This window comes from Dendrobates tinctorius, unplaced genomic scaffold (genome assembly GCF_039654945.1).
Source record: "Dendrobates tinctorius isolate UK_male_01 unplaced genomic scaffold, ASM3965494v1 ptg000455l, whole genome shotgun sequence".
NCBI classification, from domain to species: Eukaryota; Metazoa; Chordata; class Amphibia; order Anura; family Dendrobatidae; genus Dendrobates; species Dendrobates tinctorius.
Genome location: NW_027362117.1, coordinates 1,590,016 through 1,610,995, shown reverse-complemented (window position 1 = coordinate 1,610,995; position 20,980 = coordinate 1,590,016). Strand labels below are relative to the sequence as shown.

General features: G+C 46.7%; 1 protein-coding gene across 2 annotated transcripts in view; it reads right to left on the bottom strand.

Moving 5' to 3' along the window:
* The window catches only part of FBLN2 (fibulin 2), a 110,142-nt gene that overhangs the window by 61,043 nt on the left and 28,119 nt on the right, over positions 1-20,980 (bottom strand). Inside the window, exons 1-2 of one of the 2 annotated variants that reach the window (XM_073564507.1) lie at positions 8,464-8,640; positions 5,233-6,477 (exon numbers count right to left, since the gene is read on the bottom strand). In XM_073564507.1, coding sequence (XP_073420608.1) covers positions 5,233-6,424 — 1,192 coding nt within the window. In that variant the 5' untranslated portion in view covers positions 6,425-6,477; positions 8,464-8,640. Of the gene's footprint in view, positions 1-5,232; positions 6,478-8,463; positions 8,641-20,980 lie in introns of those variants that run through there. The other variant, XM_073564508.1, reaches the window with a different exon arrangement.

Below are 20,980 nucleotides of genomic sequence, written 5' to 3'. Positions count from 1 at the left end.
CAGGCAGGTAAGAGGAATCTTTTTTTTTTTCCTGTGGATCCGGCATCATGTTGGGGCAATGCCAAGAGCCATGGGGCCAGCAGGGCCAAAGGACATGGGGCCAGCCAGGCCAAGTGAGGAATGTGCTCCAGAAGAGATCAGATATAAATGACTGTGTTATTCTCTGCCGAGATGAGTCTGTTTGTGCCCGATGAAGAAGAAAAGCGAAGATGAAGGACTGCTCGTTGAGATGTCATTGGTGAGTCATTGTATCACCTGTACATTCACACTATACAATATATACAGAGCTCCTGTGTATAATGTCACTGGTGATCACTGTATTACCTGTACACTATACACTATATACAGAGCCCCTGTGTATAATGTCACCGATGATCACTGTATTACCTGTACACTGACACTATATACAGAGCTCCTGTGTATAATGTCACTGGTGATCACTGTATTACCTGTACACTGACACTATATACAGAGCTCATGTGTATAATGTCACTGGTGATCACTGTATTACCTGTACACTATACACTATATACAGAGCTCCTGTGTATAATGTCACCGATGATCACTGTATTACCTGTACACTGACACTATATACAGAGCTCCTGTGTATAATGTCACTGGTGATCACTGTATTAGCTGTACACTGACACTATATACAGAGCACCTGAGTATAATGTCCCTGGTGATCACTGTATTACCTGTACACTGACACTATATACAGAGCTCCTGTGTATAATGTCACTGGTGATCACTGTATTACCTGTACACTATACACTATATACAGAGCTCCTGTGTATAAAATCACTGGTGATCACTGTATTAGCTGTACACTGACACTATATACAGAGCGCCTGTGTATAATGTCACTGGTGATCACTGTATTACCTGTACACTGACACTATATACAGAGCTCCTGTGTATAATGTCACTGGTGATCACTGTATTACCTGTACACTATACACTATATACAGAGCTCCTCTGCATAATGTCACTGGTGATCGCTATATTACCTGTACACTATACACTATATACAGAGCTCCAGTGTATAATGTCACTGGTGATCACTGTATTACCTGTACACTGACACTATATACAGAGCCCCTGTGTATAATTGTGTATAATGTCACCGATTATCACTGTATTACCTGTACACTGACACTGTATACAGAGCTCCTTTGTATATTGTCACTGGTGATCACTGTATTACCTGTACACTGACACTATATACAGAGCTCCTGTGTATAATGTCACTGGTGATCACTGTATTACCTGTACACTGACACTACATACAGAGCTCCTCTGTATAATGTCACTGGTGATCACTGTATTACCTGTACACTAACACTATATACAGAGCTCCTGTGTATAATGTCACTGGTGATCACTGTATTACCTGTACACTAACACTATATACAGAGTGCCTGTGTATAATGTCACTGGTGATCGCTATATTACCTGTACACTATACACTATATACAGAGCTCCAGTGTATAATGTCACTGTTGATCACTGTATTACCTGTACACTGACACTATATACAGAGCCCCTGTGTACAGTCATGGCCAAAAGTTTTGAGAATGACACAAATATTAATTTTTACAAAGTCTACTGCTTCATTTTTTCTAATGGCAATTTGCATATACTCCAGAATGTTATAAAGAGTGATCAGCTTAACAGCAATTACTTGCAAAGTCAATATTTGCCTAGAAAATGAACTTTATCCCCAAAACACATTTCAACATCATTGCAGCCCTGCCTTAAAAGGACCAGCTAACATCGTTTCAGTGATTGCTCTATTAACACAGGTGTGGGTGTTGATGAGGACAGGGCTGGAGATCAATCTCTCATGATTAAGTAAGAATGACACCACTGGACACTTTAAAAGGAGGCTGGTGCTTGGCATCATTGTTTCTCTTCTGTTAACCATGGTTATCTCTAAAGAAACATGTGCAGTCATCATTGCACTGCACAAAAATGGCCTAACAGGGAAGAGTATCGCAGCTAGAAAGATTGCACCTCAGTCAACAATCTATCGCATCATCAAGAACTTCAAGGAGAGAGGTTCCCTTGTTGCCAAAAAGGCTCCAGGGCGCCCAAGAAGACCAGCAAGCGCCAGGACCGTCTCTTAAAAGTGTTTCAGCTGCGGGTTCGGGCTACCAGCAGTGCAGAGCTTGCTCAGGAATGGCAGCAGGCAGGTGTGAGTGCATCTGCACGCACTGTGAGGCGGAGACTCTTGGAGCAAGGCCTGGTCTCAAGGAGGGCAGCAAAGAAGCCACTTCTCTCCAGGAAAAACATCATGGACAGACTGATATTCTGCAAGAGGTACAGGGAGTGGACTGCTGAGGACTGGGGTAAAGTCATTTTCTTTGATGAATCCCCTTTTCAATTGTTTGGGACATCTTGAAAACGGCTTATCCGGAGAAGACCAGGTGAGCGCTACCACCAGTCTTGTCTTATGCCAACTGTCAAGCATCCTGAAACCATTCATGTGTGGGGTTGCTTCTCAGCCAAGGGAATGGGCTCTATCTCAGTCTTGCCTAAAAACACAGCCATGAATAAAAATAAAGAATGGTACCAGAATGTCCTCCAAGAGCAACTTCTTCCAACCGTCCAAGAGCAGTTTGGCGATCAACAATGCCTTTTTCAACATGATGGAGCACCTTGCCATAAAGCAAAGGTGATAACTAAATGGCTCAGGGAACAAAGCATAGAGATTTTGGGACCATGGCCTGGAAACTCCCCAGATCTTAATCCCATTGAGAACTTGTGGTCAATCATCAAGAGACGGGTGGACAAACAAAAACCTTCAAATTCAGACAAAATAAAAGCATTGATTTTGCAAGAATGGACTGCTATCAGTCAGGATTTGATCCAGAAGTTGACTGAGAGCATGCCAGGGAGAATTGCTGAGGTCCTGAAGAAGAAGGGTCAACACTGCAAATATTGACTTGCTGCATTAACTCATTCTGTCAATATAACCTTTTGCTACTCATAATATGATTGCAATTATATTTCTGTATGTGATAAAAACATCTGACAAACACACATAAAAACCAGAGGGCAGCAGATCATGTGACAATATAATATTTGTGTCATTCTCAAAACTTTTGGCCATGACTGTATAATGTCACCGGTGATCACTGTATTACCTGTACACTGACACTATATACAGAGCTCCTGTGTATAATGTGACTGGTGATCGCTATATTACCTGTACACTATACACTATATACAGAGATCCTGTGTATAATGTCACTGGTGATCACTGTATTACCTGTACACTGACACTGTATACAGAGCTCCTCTGTATAATGTCACTGGTGATTGCTATATTACCTGTACACTATGCACTATATACAGAGCTCCTGTGTTTAATGTCACTGGTGATCACTGTATTACCTGTACACTATACACTATATACAGAGATCCTGTGTATAATGTCACTGGTGATCACTGTATTACCTGTACACTGACACTGTATACAGAGCTCCTGTGTATAATGTCACTGGTGATCACTGTATTACCTGTACACTAACACTATATACAGAGCTCCTGTGTATAATGTCACTGGTGATCACTGTATTACCTGTACACTGACACTATATATAGAGCTCCTCTGTATAATGTCACTGGTGATCACTGTATTACCTGTACACTATACACAGAGCTCCTGTGTATGTCACTGGTGATCACTGTATTACCTGTACACTAACACTATATACAGAGATCCTGTGTATAAGGTCACTGGTGATCACTGTATTACCTGTACACTGACACTATATACAGAGCTCCTGTGTATAATGTTGTGGGGAAGGTGACTTGACGGACAGACTTGACTCGAAGTAGGAGGGGACGGTTTGTGCACCATAGACGGAGACTGGCAATGACAGAAGGGTAACAGCTGGGAAAGATAGAAAAGGAAGTGCAGTACCTAGAATTGACCACAAGATGGCAGGGGGAGTGTAGTTCAGGACTTGACATCAGCTTAGGGCTTAAGAAACCGCTTAGTCATGGGGGCGGGGAGATAGGAACCCAGGAGGGAAATTCCCAGTGAGAGAGGGGATAAATAGGACAGGTTAGGGTTCCAGGTTAGGCTAGTCCCGGGAGGAGCTCAGGAGGAGAAGACTCAGGACAGAAGACTGAGTCCGGTGGAAGAGTTCGACCAGGGGACTGACAGGAAAAGACAGTCAGGGAGGTGGCCCTGACACGATGGACTGCAGGACAGACGATGCCCCGGGGGTACCGATTGGACGACAACCTCGGGCAGGTGAAGCGCTGGCGGTAGATTGGCCTAGGACAGCCCCAGCGAAAGATCCGCGAGGGACGTCACTTTGACAGAAGGAAAGGTGGAGGTACCCGGGCCTGGATATGGAGAGCTGTAAAAGAACTGCGGTGCATGGCTATGGTCGTCAGGAGGACGGCCAATAAACCCGGATCTGTTACAAATGAAATCTGCCTTCATGTCGTCTTTGCATCGCCTGGTGTCTGTGTCGTCTGGATGTGGTAAGCAGTGGACCACCCCCCAATCTGGCCCCTACCACCCTACCACAATGTCACTGGTGATCACTGTATTAAATGTACATTATACACACTGTATTACCTGTACATTATACACTATATACAGAGTTCCTGTATATAATGTCACTGGTTGTAATAACAGTGTTATTAGTATTGTGGTTTCTATTAATGATCAGTATTGCAGTATTCAGTCACTATGTGGTAGCAATATGTGGTCTGGTCACAGTTGACAGTATTTCTCCCTTGTATGTGGTATTATTATCCGGGGGGGCATCAGACTATAGTTACACCATTGCAGCCTATATTCTGTTCTTGAACGGGGGCCCTGTGTGTCTGCCATTGTCTCTGTGCATGGCTTAGGCGACACCTAATTCAATGTGGGTGTGTTACTATTTCCCTTTTAGGCGGCAATGCACCCCCACCTAATGCCCCCCACCTTGCAGAAAGGGCTCCTTTAAAGCCTGATATATTGCACCTATGGTCTATGCTTGAGCCTCATGGGGCTTTGGATGGGCCAAGAGGGCTGACCGAGAATCTGGGGATTAGTATATTGGATGAATTGGCAGCTTGAGCCTCTCCAGTCATGTCAGTAAGTTGGGGTTGTAGTTCCGGACTGACTGGAGGGTCCCAGGGTGCACATATGTCAGATCCATAGTCACATGTGTAACCCTACCCTAAATGTAGCTCCCTCTCCTCATGTACACATTATCTTACCATCATGTGGTCTAGATTGATTGAGAACGTCCTTCGGGGTCCCCAGACTAGGGAAGGTGACCTGTGGCCCCTCGGAGGGACTTGTGCTCCAGTGAAGAGATGTCGCTGTTGCCTTCATGGTTGTGGAGACGTCGTTTCCTTCCTTTTCCCCTTCTGGGAAATCATCTTGATTTACGCCCAGATCCGGCTCCTGTGTTTGGTTTATTTGTGCCGCTGATCCCAGGGTTTCGGTTTTCTCCGTGCTGTTTGCCATCGACGAGGCTTTGATTTCCTCCATTGGTTCATACGGGGAGGTGAGGGCAGGACTGGTGCTTGGCTCTACCACATCTGGTTGGGCGGTGGTCTTGACATTATCCCCACTCTCAGAAGTCATGGTAGCCATGGTGGTGCTGGTCTCGGAGGGGTAGATCATGGTGGATGGTTGGGTAGTAGGATCATTGGAGTAATGTGCAGTGGTGTATTCCACCAAGATGATGGGAGCTTCAGTGGTTGGTAAGATGGTCACCTCCTCTTCTGTGATATCTTCATAGTCCACCATGGAGTGATCCTGCAGAGCATTCCTCTTGTAATTATTGTTTTTATCCACAATCTCCTGAGGGTCCTGCTCGTGGCTGTAGAGGTAGTCAAACTGTCTCTCAGGGTCGCTCTCGGTGGTGTTATCTCCCTCCATGTCACAGTCAGGAAGGGCATAGCACATTAACTTGCCCCCAGCATTGGGGCAATGGCAGACCTTACAGTGCGACATGTGAAAGGTGTGTCCGGCCTCGTACTTCTCCTCGCCATGGACACAGCCAATCCGACCACACTGAGCGCAGCCGTCTGCAGGCTGCAGGATGTCAATGCAATTCGGTGGAAGTTCGGGACATGGTATAAAATGGCAGTTGATCCTTCCACCTCCGGGGGGGCACCTGCACTCCGTGCTGCCAAAGTCGACAAAGTAAGACTCGCCTTCAGGAACTTTTCCACCTTGAAATCCAACACTGACGCAGTCATAGTACTGGTAACCTTCACAGGGGCACCCGAGCTGGGCACACGATGGGCAGCAGGACCCCACCTCCACCACCTCCAATATACAATTCTCCAGGGGTTTGCACACAGCCCCCGAGCAGTCGGCCTGAGACAAGGAGGATTTGGTGCATTGTGACAGTAAAATGAAAACTACTAAAAATACCGCTTTGTTTATTCTGTTCATGTTCAAAGCCAAAAGGATGGAAATGTATCAGTCAGATGAACAATGGAATGTACCTGAGGAAAGAAGACCAAGAATAAGACATTAAAGTGAGTGATAGAGAGCTCCACATCCACTGCACAGAAATACAGTTACATTAGAAAATTCTTAGCGACACCTCTAGGGGGAGCTCCCTGTACACAGAGCTACATGATAAGATCCTGTCTGCAGCCACCACTAGGGGGAGCTCCCTGTATACAAAGATACCTGATAAGATCCTGTCTGCAGCCACCACTAGGGGGAGCTCCCTATATACAGAGATACATGATAAGATCATGTCTGCAGCCACCACTAGGGGGAGCTCCCTGTATACAGAGATACATGATAAGATCCTGTCTGCAGCCACCACTAGGGTGAGCTCCCTGTATACAGAGATACATGATAAGATCATGTCTGCAGCCACCACTAGGGGGAGCTCCCTGTATACAGAGATACATGATAAGAACCTGTCTGCAGCCACCACTAGGAGGAGCTCCCTGTATACAGAGGTACATGATAAGATCCTGTCTGCAGTCACCACTAGAGGGAGCTCCCTATACACAGAGATACATGATAAGATCCTGTCTGCAGCCACCACTAGGGGAGCTCCCTGTATACAGAGATACATAAGATCCTGTCTGCAATTACCACTAGGGTGAGCTCCCTGTATACAGAGATACATAATAAGATCATGTCTGCAGCCACCACTAGGGGGAGCTCCCTGTATACAGAGATACATGATAAGAACCTGTCTGCAGCCACCACAAGGAGGAGCTCCCTGTATACAGAGGTACATGATAAGATCCTGTCTGCAGTCACCACTAGAGGGAGCTCCCTATACACAGAGATACATGATAAGATCCTGTCTGCAGCCACCACTAGGGGAGCTCCCTGTATACAAAGATACATAAGATCCTGTCTGCAATTACCACTAGGGGGAGCTCCCTGTATACAGAGATACATAAGATCATGTCTGCAGCCACCACTAGGGGGAGCTCCCTGTATACAGAGATACATGATCAGATCCTGTCTGCAGCCACCAGTAGGGGGAGCTCCCTGTATACAGAGATACATGATAAGATCCTGTCTGCAATTACCACTAGGGGGAGCTCCCTATACACAGAGATACATGATAAGATCCTGTCTGCAGTCACCACTAGGGGGAGCTCCCTATACACAGAGATACATAAGATCCTGTCTGCAGTCACCACTAGGGGGAGCTCCCTGTATACAGAGATACATGATAAGATCCTGTCTGCAGCCACCACTAGGGGGAGCTCCCTGTATACAGAGATACATGATAAGATCCTGTCTGCAGCCACCACTAGGAGGAGCTCCCTGTATACAGAGGTACATGATAAGATCCAGTCTGCAGTCACCACTAGAGGGAGCTCCCTATACACAGAGATACATGATAAGATCCTGTCTGCAGTCTCCACAAGGGGTGCTCCCTGTATACAGAGATACATGATAAGATCCTGTCTGCAGCCACCACTAGGGGGAGCTCCCTGTATGCTGTATGCACTTTGAGCTCATGAAGTCCCTCTAGTGGTGGCTGTGTATATATGCCATTTATTTTTACTCTAATAGCCGTAATATGACATTTGAATGTGTAAGGGGGATCAGGCTGGTATATAACCGGAGCTCATTACACAATATTGGCACAATATAAAATTATATAAAGGTTACATACTGGACTTGGACTTCTGTTTATATTTTGGACAAGACAGAAGAGTCTTCCACAACCACAATTCATGTACATAAGATATAGCAGAGCTGTGTTTGTGCAGGGAATGCGTTAGACTGTTTGCAGCACATTGCATGAGCTCTACTAGATCACAATCTCAGCTCTGCTACATCTGAGCATATACTGATCAGATGGGGCACGTGTGACCTCCCGCCAGTGCTCTCCTCTGCCATTGCCATCTATAAACTCTCGTCCATTGTCTCCTTGGGAAGTTAGAAGAAAAGTTCCAGCGACCTCAGGACTCAGGAGACGCCAAAAGTTTCTGAGTTTCACCAACCTGAAAATTGTCCCCAAATTCTCGGTCCTTGCTGACGATTCCTGGTAGATGATTCTCTTCTGAGACACAACACCAAGATGTTTCCAGAGGAAAGTGAAAAAGCAGGAGAAGGAGAACGGGACCGAGCTGTAATGTGAGCCCTCCACTCCCATGTGTGGATGATAAAGGACATTTACATCCACCCCCCAGGATCAGGCGTGGAGTTGAGGTTTCTGCTACTTTTTGTTACATTTTTGTTCAATATTTACTTATTTTGTTATTCACAATTCGGAAAACGGTGAAATTTCTGCAAAATTCTTTTCTTTTTTTTGTTTTCTTCCATTCAGGGATTGTGATGCTGTTCCAGCTCTGCAGGGTGAATTACATAAAGCTGCTCTCAGGGGGTTCAAAGAAAACAGCAGCGTTCCTGAACCCGGGCAGAACAATCCGCCTCACAACTCTGGGACCAGAGGATGAATTTAACTCCGAAAATAAGAATGGATTTCAAGGTTTCCTGCAGCAGTGTGAACCCAGTGCTGGAAATCCTCTGTGCTGCTGTTAGGGTGTGTGCACACGGTGCAGATTGTGCTGCGGATTTTTCCGCGCAGATTTGGTTAAATCCGCAGGTCAAATGACTTGCGTTTCACCTGTGGATATAGTGCGGATTAGCCTGTGGTTTTCCCCTGCATTTTGACACCTGGTAATGGAGCAGGTGTCAAACCACTGCGGATTCCACACAAAGAAGTGACATGCTGCAGAAACCGCAGCTAATCCGCAGCATGTGCACATAGCCTTAGTGTCAGTGCTTCATTTAGAGGGGTGGGGGTCTGGTTTATGGGACACAAGAGCCTCTTCACACCTTCCTGCACCCCTTTGTTTGCTCCCACCATGGAATCCTGTACAGGTTCCCTTTACCCAATCGGCAAAGGAGAAGACCAGCCAGGTTGGGCCCTGTCTGTCTAAGGGCTCCATGTGCTGTCTGTAGTTCATAGTTCTTGGTGGCCACAGCCAGATGCTGCGCGCCTGAGTACCAGATGCCGGATTACATGGACAGTAGTGGATAATGTAACCATCTCAGCTGTCGTTACATTGTTTTCCTTCCACCGATTTCGCCATCTTCGGTGACGATGAGCAGCCATAAGTCTGAATTCTGCCCAGAGGCATAACTACAATGGGTGCAGGTTTACAACTGCACCCGGGCCCCAAAGCCTAAAGGGCCCCAAAAGTGCCCTTGACATATATGAACATCCCAATGCAATAATTGGGGTCACTGGTCCTGCTCCACGTTCATACAGAAGTCCCTTTAAATTCAGTTCCTCCTTTTTCATTCCCCTTTTCTGCCTTCTCATTACTGTGATTTATTTCCATTTGTGGTTGGCGGCAAATACCACAATGCATCCTGGGAGAGGTCCAACAACAACCAAAATACATTTTTGGAATTTTGGAATCTGTCTTAGACTCTGAAATAAAGTGCGAGGAACCAAGATCTCATCAGACACAGTTACATCATCATCATCATCCTCACTATCACCATCATCATTGGGGTTGGGAGGTTGAGGAGGGCAGAGAACATCATTTCATCATTTAGGCAGTTTTTCCTTTCAGAGTCCAAGGAAAGTTGAGTGACAACCAATCTGTCTCCTCCCGGATCTTTGAGTTTCCTGGACAGAAAGGAAAGTGTCACTATAAATTGCGGAGAGTGGGCGACATCCACCAGTGACCCTCTGGACCGGAGAGTATATCACTTATATACCTAGCCAGATCTCACCCTTCAGAGTCCAGGAAAGCTGGGTGGCCGCAGTGCTAGAACCTGCGGTACGTCAGTGGTTCTACATCCAGGCCATTAACCCTTCACCACTCAGTGCTTACATCAGAGGATGATAAATGAGAGAAACTAGTGCAGGAAACCTCAAATTACAGCTGATTACCCCAAAACACTGAGATTACAACCAAATGTGGAAACACGATGAGATCCGGAGTCCGGACCCAACATCCAGAATCTCCACTCACTGCTTGTAGAAATATAAAGGCGGCATGTAAGCAAGTCCCCAGCGCCATAAAGCAGAGCAGTAAAGGCCCCATCAGTGAGAGCCCCCATATAATGGCAAAGGGGCCCGAGAGGTCCAGGGGCCACATCCACCTCCAAAGCAGGAGGAACTGTGCATTATGAGCAGATATTGGACCTCAAAGGGCACATATATTGTTCGATTACTGAGGCCTGTCTGCACCCCCCCCAATGGTGGCTACATTGTAATATGAAGCATTAATCCTCCCACAAAATGAAACACGTAAAAAAAAGATATAAAAACTACAAATACTCCCATCATCTCTTCTCCTGGATAAGTTATCAGCGGAATCCGAGCAGCGACAGAACTTCAGGAAAAAAACTTATAAATTAATTTTTATGTCAGCATGATTGCTCTGAGAATGAGCGAATGTCATGTATCTAATCCTCTCCTGTGTGATACTGACTGCTGAGCCGTGTATCTAATCCTCTCCTGTGTGATACTGACTGCTGAGCCGTGTATCTAATCCCATCCTGTGTAATACTGTCTGCTGAGCCGTGGATCTAATCCTCTCCTGTGTGATACTGACTGCTGAGCTGTGTATCTAATCCTCTCCTGTGTGATACTGAGTGCTGAGCCGTGTATCTAATCCTCTCCTGTGTGATACTGACTGCTGAGCCGTGTATCTAATCCTCTCCTGTGTGATACTGACTGCTGAGCCGTGTATCTAATCCTATCCTGTGGGATACTGACTGCTGAGCCGTGTATCTAATCCTCTCCTGTGTGATACTGACTGCTGAGCCGTGTATCTAATCCCATCCTGTGTAATACTGTCTGCTGAGCCGTGGATCTAATCCTCTCCTGTGTGATACTGACTGCTGAGCTGTGTATCTAATCCTCTCCTGTGTGATACTGACTGCTGAGCCGTGTATCTAATCCTATCCTGTGGGATACTGACTGCTGAGCCGTGTATCTAATCCTCTCCTGTGTGATACTGACTGCTGAGCCGTGTATCTAATCCCATCCTGTGTGATACTGTCTGCTGAGCCGTGTATCTAATCCTATCCTGTGTGATACTGACTTGTGAGCTGTGTATCTAATCCTCTCCTGTGTGATACTGACTGCTGAGCCGTGTATCTAATCCTATCCTGTGTGATACTGACTGCTCAGCCGTGTATCTAATCCTATCCTGTGTGAGACTGACTGCTGAGCCGTGTAACTAAACCTCTCCTGTGTGATACTGACTGCTGAGCCATGTATCTAATCCTATCCTGTGTGATACTGACTTGTGAGCTGTGTATCTAATCCTCTCCTGTGTGATACTGTCAGCTGAGCCGTGTATCTAATCCTATCCTGTGATACTGTCAGCTGAGCTGTGTATCTAATCCGATCCTGTTCGATACTGACTGCTGAGCCGTGTATCTAATCCTATCCTGTGTGATACTGTCTGCTGAGCCGTGTATCTAATCCTCTCCTGTGTGATTCTGACTGCTGAGCCGTGTATTTAATCCTATCCTGTGTGATACTGACTGCTGAGCCGTGTATCTAATCCTATCCTGTGTGATACTGACTGCTGAGCTGTGTATCTAATCCTCTCCTATGTGATACTGACTGCTGAGCCGTGTATCTAATCCTATCCTGTGTGATACTGACTGCTGAGCCGTGTATCTAATCCTCTTCTGTGTGATACTGACTGCTGAGCTGTGTATCTAATCCTATGCTGTGTGATTGTGTAAGCTGAGCTGTGTATCTAATCCTATCCTGTGTGATACTGTCTGCTGAGCCGTGTATCTAATCCTATCCTGTGTGATAATGACAGCTGAGCCGTGTATCTAATCCTCTTCTGTGTGATACTGACTGCTGAGCCATGTATCTAATCCTATCCTGTGTGATACTGTCAGCTGAGCCGTGTATCTAATCCTCTCCTGTGTGATACTGACTGCTGAGCCGTGTATCTAATCCTATCCTGTGTGATACCGTGTGCTGAGCTGTGTATCTAATCCTCTCCTGTGTGATACTGACTGCTGAGCCGTGTATCTAATCCTATCCTGTGTGATACTGACTGCTGAGCCGTGTATCTAATCCTCTTCTGTGTGATACTGACTGCTGAACCATGTATCTAATCCTATCCTGTGTGATACTGTCAGCTGAGCCGTGTATCTAATCCTATCTTGTGTGATACTGACTGCTGAGCTGTGTATCTAATCCTCTCCTGTGTGATACTGTCAGCTGAGCCATGTATCTAATCTTATCCTGTGTGATATTGTCAGCTGAGCCGTGTATCTAATCCTCTCCTGTGTGATACCGACTGCTGAGCCGTGTATCTAATCCTATCCTGTGTGAAACTGACTGCTGAGCCGTGTATCTAATCCTCTCCTGAGTGATACTGACTGCTGAGCCGTGTATCTAATCCTCTCCTGTGTGGTACCGTCAGCTGAGCCGTGTATCTAATCTGCCTTTTCAGTAACTGACTCCAGACCACACTGCTGCAGGATACTGATTATGTGGATTCTAAAAGCCTCCATTTCTCTGCTGGGATTTGTAGTGCAGCTCTGGGATGTCAGTTTCTGGCTTCTGATGATGAGCGGAGCAGCCATGAATCCCCCGTGTCCTCCCCGTCACGGCCTGGAATCCATCATGCAGCTGCGCAGTCACTGGTCCTTGTATTGTGGCAGCTGCAGATGATGTGATGTCTCCGGGGTATATTCACTGCATTCAGGAAAATCAGTCGTGTCCAGGACGTTGCACCTCGGAGAAAGCCTTGATTATTCCCCCCGTCACTCCCTCACTGTTACTCCGACATCATCAGTTACATATAGTCTGTAGGTTAGTAATAATTCACTGGAGGAGACAGGCGGACGATACATCTGTCCTCCAGTCACCTCCAGAGCTGCAGTCACTATTCTGCTGTTACATTGTGTCTTATCCTCCAGTCACCTCCAGAGCTGCAGTCACTATTCTGCTGTTACATTATATGTCTTATCCTCCATTCACCTCCAGAGCTGCAGTCACTATTCTGCTAGTGCATCATGTATTATCTATCCTCCAGTCACCTCCAGAGCTTCAGTCACTATTCTCTTGGCTTGATACTTTAGCATTTATGCTGCCTGAACTCACATCTGAGTGCTGCCCCCTGCTGGTTCTATGTCTGCATAGAGCATGGTGCTTTATTGGCACTGAGTCCTCCAAAATTAAAAACTGCTGTTCTCTGTCCTAACCCGGGACCCCTCCTCTATGACTCCACACCACAATGGGTCACATGGATTTCTGAAGCTCAGACCCTGAGCCCTGTATTATGATCAATCAGCAAACAATGACCCAATGTTTCCATAATGTGTCACCGCCTCAAACATGGAGACAACAGATGCACAATCCCCATAGAGCGCAGCGCCTATAGAAAGGCCGGACAACCGAGCGACGAGGAGCTGAGCAACCAGACCGCAACATACAGGAATTCACCACTCTTAATATCAGTCATGGTCACTAAACTTTTTTTTATAAATAATTATTGATCACCCTTTGCAAAGTTATGAGTTTTTGTAATACACAAAAATAAGTTCCTGTTTCTAAGGCCTCTTTCACACTTCAGTTTTTTACAATCAGTCACAATCCGCCAGGTTTTGAAAAAAACGGATCCGAAATTTTCTTTTGAGGATCCGTTTTTTTCCCCATTGACTTCCATTATTGGCAGATTGTGACGGATTGCCATCCGTTGCATCTGTTTTTTTTGCGGATCCGCCAAAAGTTGCTGTCCGTCACCATCCTCCAAGATTTCAAAACGAAGCTTGCAAGGTTTTTTTCTGTGGCGGATCCTCCAGACACTCATTTAACCCAAAATTCTTTCTGGGTGCCGGACAAAAAAAAAATTCTCTCTCTCTCTCGGCTGCGATTCCTTTAAAATTCTTCATTTGTCGGATCTGTCAAAAAAACGGACGGGTGCCATCCATTGTCATCAGTACTAAAAACGGATCCGCCATCCGTCCTTTTGGCGGATTTTGACTGATGCAAAAAACTGAAGTGTGAAAGAGGCCTTAGGTTACTGATGGACAATAATAAACATTCTGCACCTTGTTACATTTTATTGATAAATAACATGAAGTTGCTGTGACGCCTCAATATCCCCAGAGCTGCCCCTTATTCTCCACGCTCCTGACCCTTATTCTCCACGCTCCTGACCCTTATTCTCCACGCTCCTGACCCTTATTCTCCACGCTCCTGACCCTTATTCTCCACGCTCCTGACCCTTATTCTCCACACTCCGGCCCCTTATTCTCCACGCTCCTGCCCTTATTCTCCACGCTCCTGCCCCTTATTCCCCACGCTCCGGCCCCTTATTCCCCACGCTCCGGCCCCTTATTCCCCACGCTCCGGCCCCTTATTCCCCACGCTCCGGCCCCTTATTCCCCACGCTCCGGCCCCTTATTCCCACGCTCCTGCCCCTTATTCTCCACGCTCCTGACCCTTATTCTCCACGCTCCCGTCCCTTATTCCCCACGCTCCCGTCCCTTATTCCCCTCGCTCCCGTCCCTTATTCCCCACGCTCCCGTCCCTTATTCCCCACGCTCCCGTCCCTTATTCCCCACGCTCCCGTCCCTTATTCCCCACGCTCCCGTCCCTTATTCCCCACGCTCCCGTCCCTTATTCCCCACACTCCCGCCCCTTATTCCCCACACTCCCGCCCCTTATTCCCCACACTAAGGCCCATTATTCCCCACACTCCCGCCCCTTATTCCCTACACTACAGCCCATTATTCCCCACACTCCCGCCCCTTATTCCCTACACTACGGCCCATTATTCCCCACACTCCCGCCCCTTATTCCCTACGCTCCCGCCCCTTATTCCCTACGCTCCCGCCCCTTATTCCCCACGCTCCGGCCCCTTATTCCCCACGCTCCGGCCCCTTATTCCCCACGCTCCTGCCCCTTATTCCCCACGCTCCTGCCCCTTATTCCCCACGCTCCTGCCCCTTATTCCCCACGCTCCCGCCCCTTATTCCCCACGCTCCCGACCCTTATTCTCCACGCTCCCGACCCTTATTCCCCACGCTCCCGTCCCTTATTCCCCACGCTCCCGCCCCTTATTCCCCACGCTCCCGCCCCTTATTCCCCACACTACGGCCCATTATTCCCCACACTCCCGCCCCTTATTCCCTACACTACGGCCCATTATTCCCCACACTCCCGCCCCTTATTCCCTACTCTCCCGCCCCTTATTCCCTACACTCCCGCCCCTTATTCCCCACACTCCCGCCCCTTATTCCCCACACTCCGGCCCCTTATTCTCCACACTCCCGCCCCTTATTCTCCACACTCCCGCCCCTTATCCTCCACACTCCCGCCCCTTATCCTCCACACTCCCGCCCCTTATCCTCCACACTCCCTCCCCTTATTCTCCACACTCCCGCCCCTTATTCTCCACACTCCCGCCCCTTATTCTCCACACTCCCGCCCCTTATTCCCCACACTCCCGCCCCTTATTCCGCACACTCCCGCCCCTTATTCCCCACACTCCCGCCCCTTATTCTCCACACTCCCGCCCCTTATTCTCCACACTCCCGCCCCTTATTCTCCACACTCCCGCCCCTTATTCTCCACACTCCCGCCCCTTATCCTCCACACTCCCGCCCCTTATTCTCCACACTCCCGCCCCTTATTCTCCACACTCCCGCTTCTTATCCTCCACACTCCGGCCCCTTATTCCCCACACTCCTGCCCCTTATTCCCTACACTCCGGCCCCTTATTCTCCACACTCCTGCCCCTTATTCCCCACACTCCGGCCCCTTATTCTCCACACTCCTGCCCCTTATACTCCAGACTCCGGCCCCTTATTCCCCACTCCTGCCCCTTATTCTCCACACTCCTGCACCTTATTCTCCACACTCCTGCCCCTTATACTTCAGACTCCTGCCCCTTATTCCCCACACTCCTGCCCCTTATTCCCCACACTTCTGCCCCTTATTCCCCACACTCCTGCCCCTTATTCCCCACACTCCTGCCCCTTATTCCCCACACTCCTGCCCCTTATTCCCCACACTCCGGCCCCTTATTCCCCACACTCCGGCCCCTTATTCCCCACACTCCGGCCCCTTATTCCCCACACTCCGGCCCCTTATTCTCCACACTCCGGCCCCTTATTCTCCACACTCCGGCCCCTTATTCCCCACACTCCGGCCCCTTATTCCCCACACTCCTGCCCCTTATCCTCCACACTCCTGCCCCTTATCCTCCACACTCCTGCCCCTTATCCTCCACACTCCTGCCCCTTATCCTCCACACTCCTGCCCCTTATCCTCCACACTCCTGCCCCTTATCCTCCACACTCCTGCCCCTTATCCTCCACACTCCTGCCCCTTATCCTCCACACTCCTGCCCCTTATCCTCCACACTCCTGCCCCTTATTCCCCACACTCCTGCACCTTATTCCCCACGCTCCAGCCCCTTATTCCCCACGCTCCGGCCCCTTATTCTCCACGCTCCTGCCCCTTATACTCCAGACTCTGGTCCCTTATTCCCCACACTCCAGCCCCTTATTCCCCACACTCCGGCCCCTTATTCTACAGCCTCCTGCCCCAGACTACAGCAATAAGGTAATGAATCATATTATAAAAACTTTGCTGATCAATGATTATGTATGTTTAGTTACTCTTTAAATTACCAATTAGTGTACATAATAATTTGCTGCACTCTCTATTCTGCTGGTGCAGTCACTGTGTACATACATTACATTACTGATCCTGAGTTACATCCTGTATTATACCCCAGAGCTACACTCACTATTCTGCTGGTGCAGTCACTGTGTACATACATTACATTACTGATCCTGAGTTACATCCTGTATTATACCCCAGAGCTACACTCACTATTCTGCTGGTGCAGTCACTGTGTACATACATTACATTACTGATACTGAGTTACATCCTGTATTATACACCAGAGCTGCACTCACTATTATGCTGGTGCAGTCACTGTGTACATACATTACTGATCCTGAGTTACATCCTGTATTATACTCCAGAGCTGCACTCACTATTCTGCTGGTGCAGTCACTGTGTACATACATTACTGATCCTGAGTTACATCCTGTATTATACCCCAGAGCTGCACTCACTATTCTGCTGGTGCAGTCACTGTGTACATACATTACTGATCCTGAGTTACATCCTGTATTATACTCCAGAGCTGCACTCACTATTCTGCTGGTGCCGTCACTGTGTACATACATTACATTACTGATCCTGAGTTACATCCTGTATTATACTCCAGAGCTGCACTCACTATTCTGCTGGTGCAGTCACTGTGTACATACATTACTGATCCTGAGTTACATCCTGTATAATACTCCAGAGCTGCACTCACTATTCTGCTGGTGCAGTCACTGTGTACAAACATTACATTACTGATCCTGAGTTACATCCTGTATTATACCCCAGAGCTCCACTCACTATTCTGCTGGTGCAGTCACTGTGTACATACATTACTGATCCTGAGTTACATCCTGTATTATACTCCAGAGCTGCACTCACTATTCTGCTGGTGCAGTCACTGTGTACATACATTACATTACTGATCCTGAGTTACATCCTGTATTATACCCCAGAGCTGCACTCACTATTCTGCTGGTGTAGTCACTGTGTACATACATTACATTACTGATCCTGAGTTACATCCTGTATTATACCCCAGAGCTCCACTCACTATTCTGCTGGTGCAGTCACTGTGTACAAACATTACATTACTGATCCTGAGTTACATCCTGTATTATACCCCAGAGCTCCACTCACTATTCTGCTGGTGCAGTCACTGTGTCCCTACATTACTGATCCTGAGTTACATCCTGTATTATACTCCAGAGCCGCACTCACTATTCTGCTGGTGCAGTCACTGTGTACATACATTACATTACTGATCCTGAGTTACATCCTGTATTATACTCCAGAGCTGCACTCACTATTCTGCTGGTGTAGTCACTGTGTACATACAATACATTACTGATCCTGAGTTACATCCTGTATTATACCCCAGAGCTGCACTCACTATTCTGCTGGTGCAGTCACTGTGTACATACAATACTGATCCTGAGTTACATCCTGTATTATACTCCAGAGCTGCACTCACTATTCTGCTGGTGCAGTCACTGTGTACATACATTAGATTACTGATCCTGAGTTACATCCTGTATTATACTCCAGAGCTGCACTCACTATTCTGCTGGTGCAGTCACTGTGTACATACATTACATTACTGATCCTGAGTTACATCCTATATTATACTCCAGAGCTGCACTCACTATTCTGCTGGTGCAGTCACTGTGTACATACATTACATTACTGATCCTGACCTGAGTTACATCCTGTATTATACTCCAGAGCTGCACTCACTATTCTGCTGGTGCAGTCACTGTGTACATACATTACATTACTGATCCTGAGTTACATCCTGTATTATACTCCAGAGCTGCACTCACTATTCTGCTGGTGCAGTCACTGTGTACATACATTACATTACTGATCCTGAGTTACATCCTATATTATACTCCAGAGCTGCACTCACTATTCTGCTGGTGCAGTCACTGTGTACATACATTACATTACTGATCCTGAGTTACATCCTGTATTATACTCCAGAGCTGCACTCACTATTCTGCTGGTGCAGTCACTGTGTACATACATTACATTACTGCCTCCTTCTGAACATTTGACATTAGAACTTGTACTTATATAATAGGACTAACAATATAGTAGTGCACTGTGGATACTATATAGATCATAAAATAAGGAAAGTGCAATTTGAAAAGAAGTAACCAAAATTATGATACAATACATCTTTATTAGATTATATTAAACATTTTTAGATACAGTTGGACCAAAAGAGTAAAAGGAGCAACATCCCCAGCATAGGATATCGTAAATATATAAAAAGCAATATATACATCAACAATAGTGTGCAGAGGTATAGAGATTGTTTAAGCACCGACAACATAAGGGAAATGTAAGATGACAGCACCTACAGTGAGGAAAATAAGTATTTGATACACCGCTTTTTCACGTTTTCCCACCTACAAAGAAAGTAGAAGTCTGTAATTTTTATCATAGGCACATTTCACCTGTGAGAGACAGAATCTTAAAATAAAAACCAGAAAATCACATTGTAGGACAATTACATAATTAATTTGCATTTTATGGCATGAAATAAGTATTTGATACAATAGAAAAACAGAACTTAATATTTGTCCAGAAACCTTTGTTTGCAGTGGCAGAGGTCAGACATTTCCTGTAATTCTTGACCAGGTGTGCACACACTGCAGCAGGGATATTGGCCCCCTCCTCCATACAGATCTTCTCCAGATCTTTCAGGTTTCGGGGCTGTCACTGGATAACATTGAGTTTCAGCTCCTCCAACGATTTCCTGTTGGGTTCAGGTCTGGAGACTGGCTAGGCCACTCCAAGACCTTGAAATGATTCTTACAGAGCCACTGCTTAGTTGCCCTGGCTGTGTGTTTCGGGTCATTGTCATGCTGGAAGACGCATCCACGACCCATCTTCAATGCAATTACTGAGGGGAGGAGGTTTTTGGCCCAAATCTCGTGATTCATGAACCCATCTATCCTCCTTTCAATATGGTGCAATTGTCTTGTCCCCTTTGCAGAAAAGCCCACCTAAAATATGATCTTCCCCACCATGCTTCACGGTTGGGACAGTGTTCTTGGGGTTGTACTCATCGTTCTTCCTTCAAACACGGTGAGATGATACTAAAGCTTTCTTTTATGATCTCATCTGACCACATGACCTTCTCCCATGCCTCCCCTGAATCATCCAGATGGTCACTGGTGGGCATTTGCTGGTGTGAGCAGGGGGACCTTGCGTGCCCTGCAGGATCGTATTCCATGACGGCGTAGTGTGTTACTAATGGTAATGTTTGAGACTATGGTCCTGGCTCTCTTCAGGTCAGTGACCAGGTCCTCCTGTGTAGTTCTGGACTGATTCCTGACCTTTCTCAGAATCATTCTTACTCCACGAGGTGAGATGTCGCATGGAGTCCCAGACCAATAAAGATTGACAGTCATCTTTTGTTTCTTCCATTTTCTAATAAATGTGCCAACAGTTGTTGCCTTCTCACCAAGCCTCTTGCCTATTGTCCTGTAGCCCATCCCAGCCTTGTGCAGGTCTACAATTTTGTCTCTGGTGTCCTAAAGACAGCTCTTTGGTCTTGGCCAGGGTGGAGAGGTTGGAGTGTGATTGATTATGTGGACAGATGTCTTTTATACAGGTAACGAGGTCACACAGGTGCAATTAATCCAGGTAATGAGTGCGGAGTAGGAGGGCTTCTTACAGAAAAACTAACAGGCCTGTGATAGACAGAATTCTTGCTGGTTGGTCGGTGATCAAATACTTATTTGATGTAATAAAATGCAAATGAATTATGTAATTATTATACAATGTGATTTTCTGTTTTTTATCTTTAGATTCTGTCTCTCACAGTTGAAGTGACCTACGATTAACATTACAGATCTCTCCATTCATTCTACAAGGGA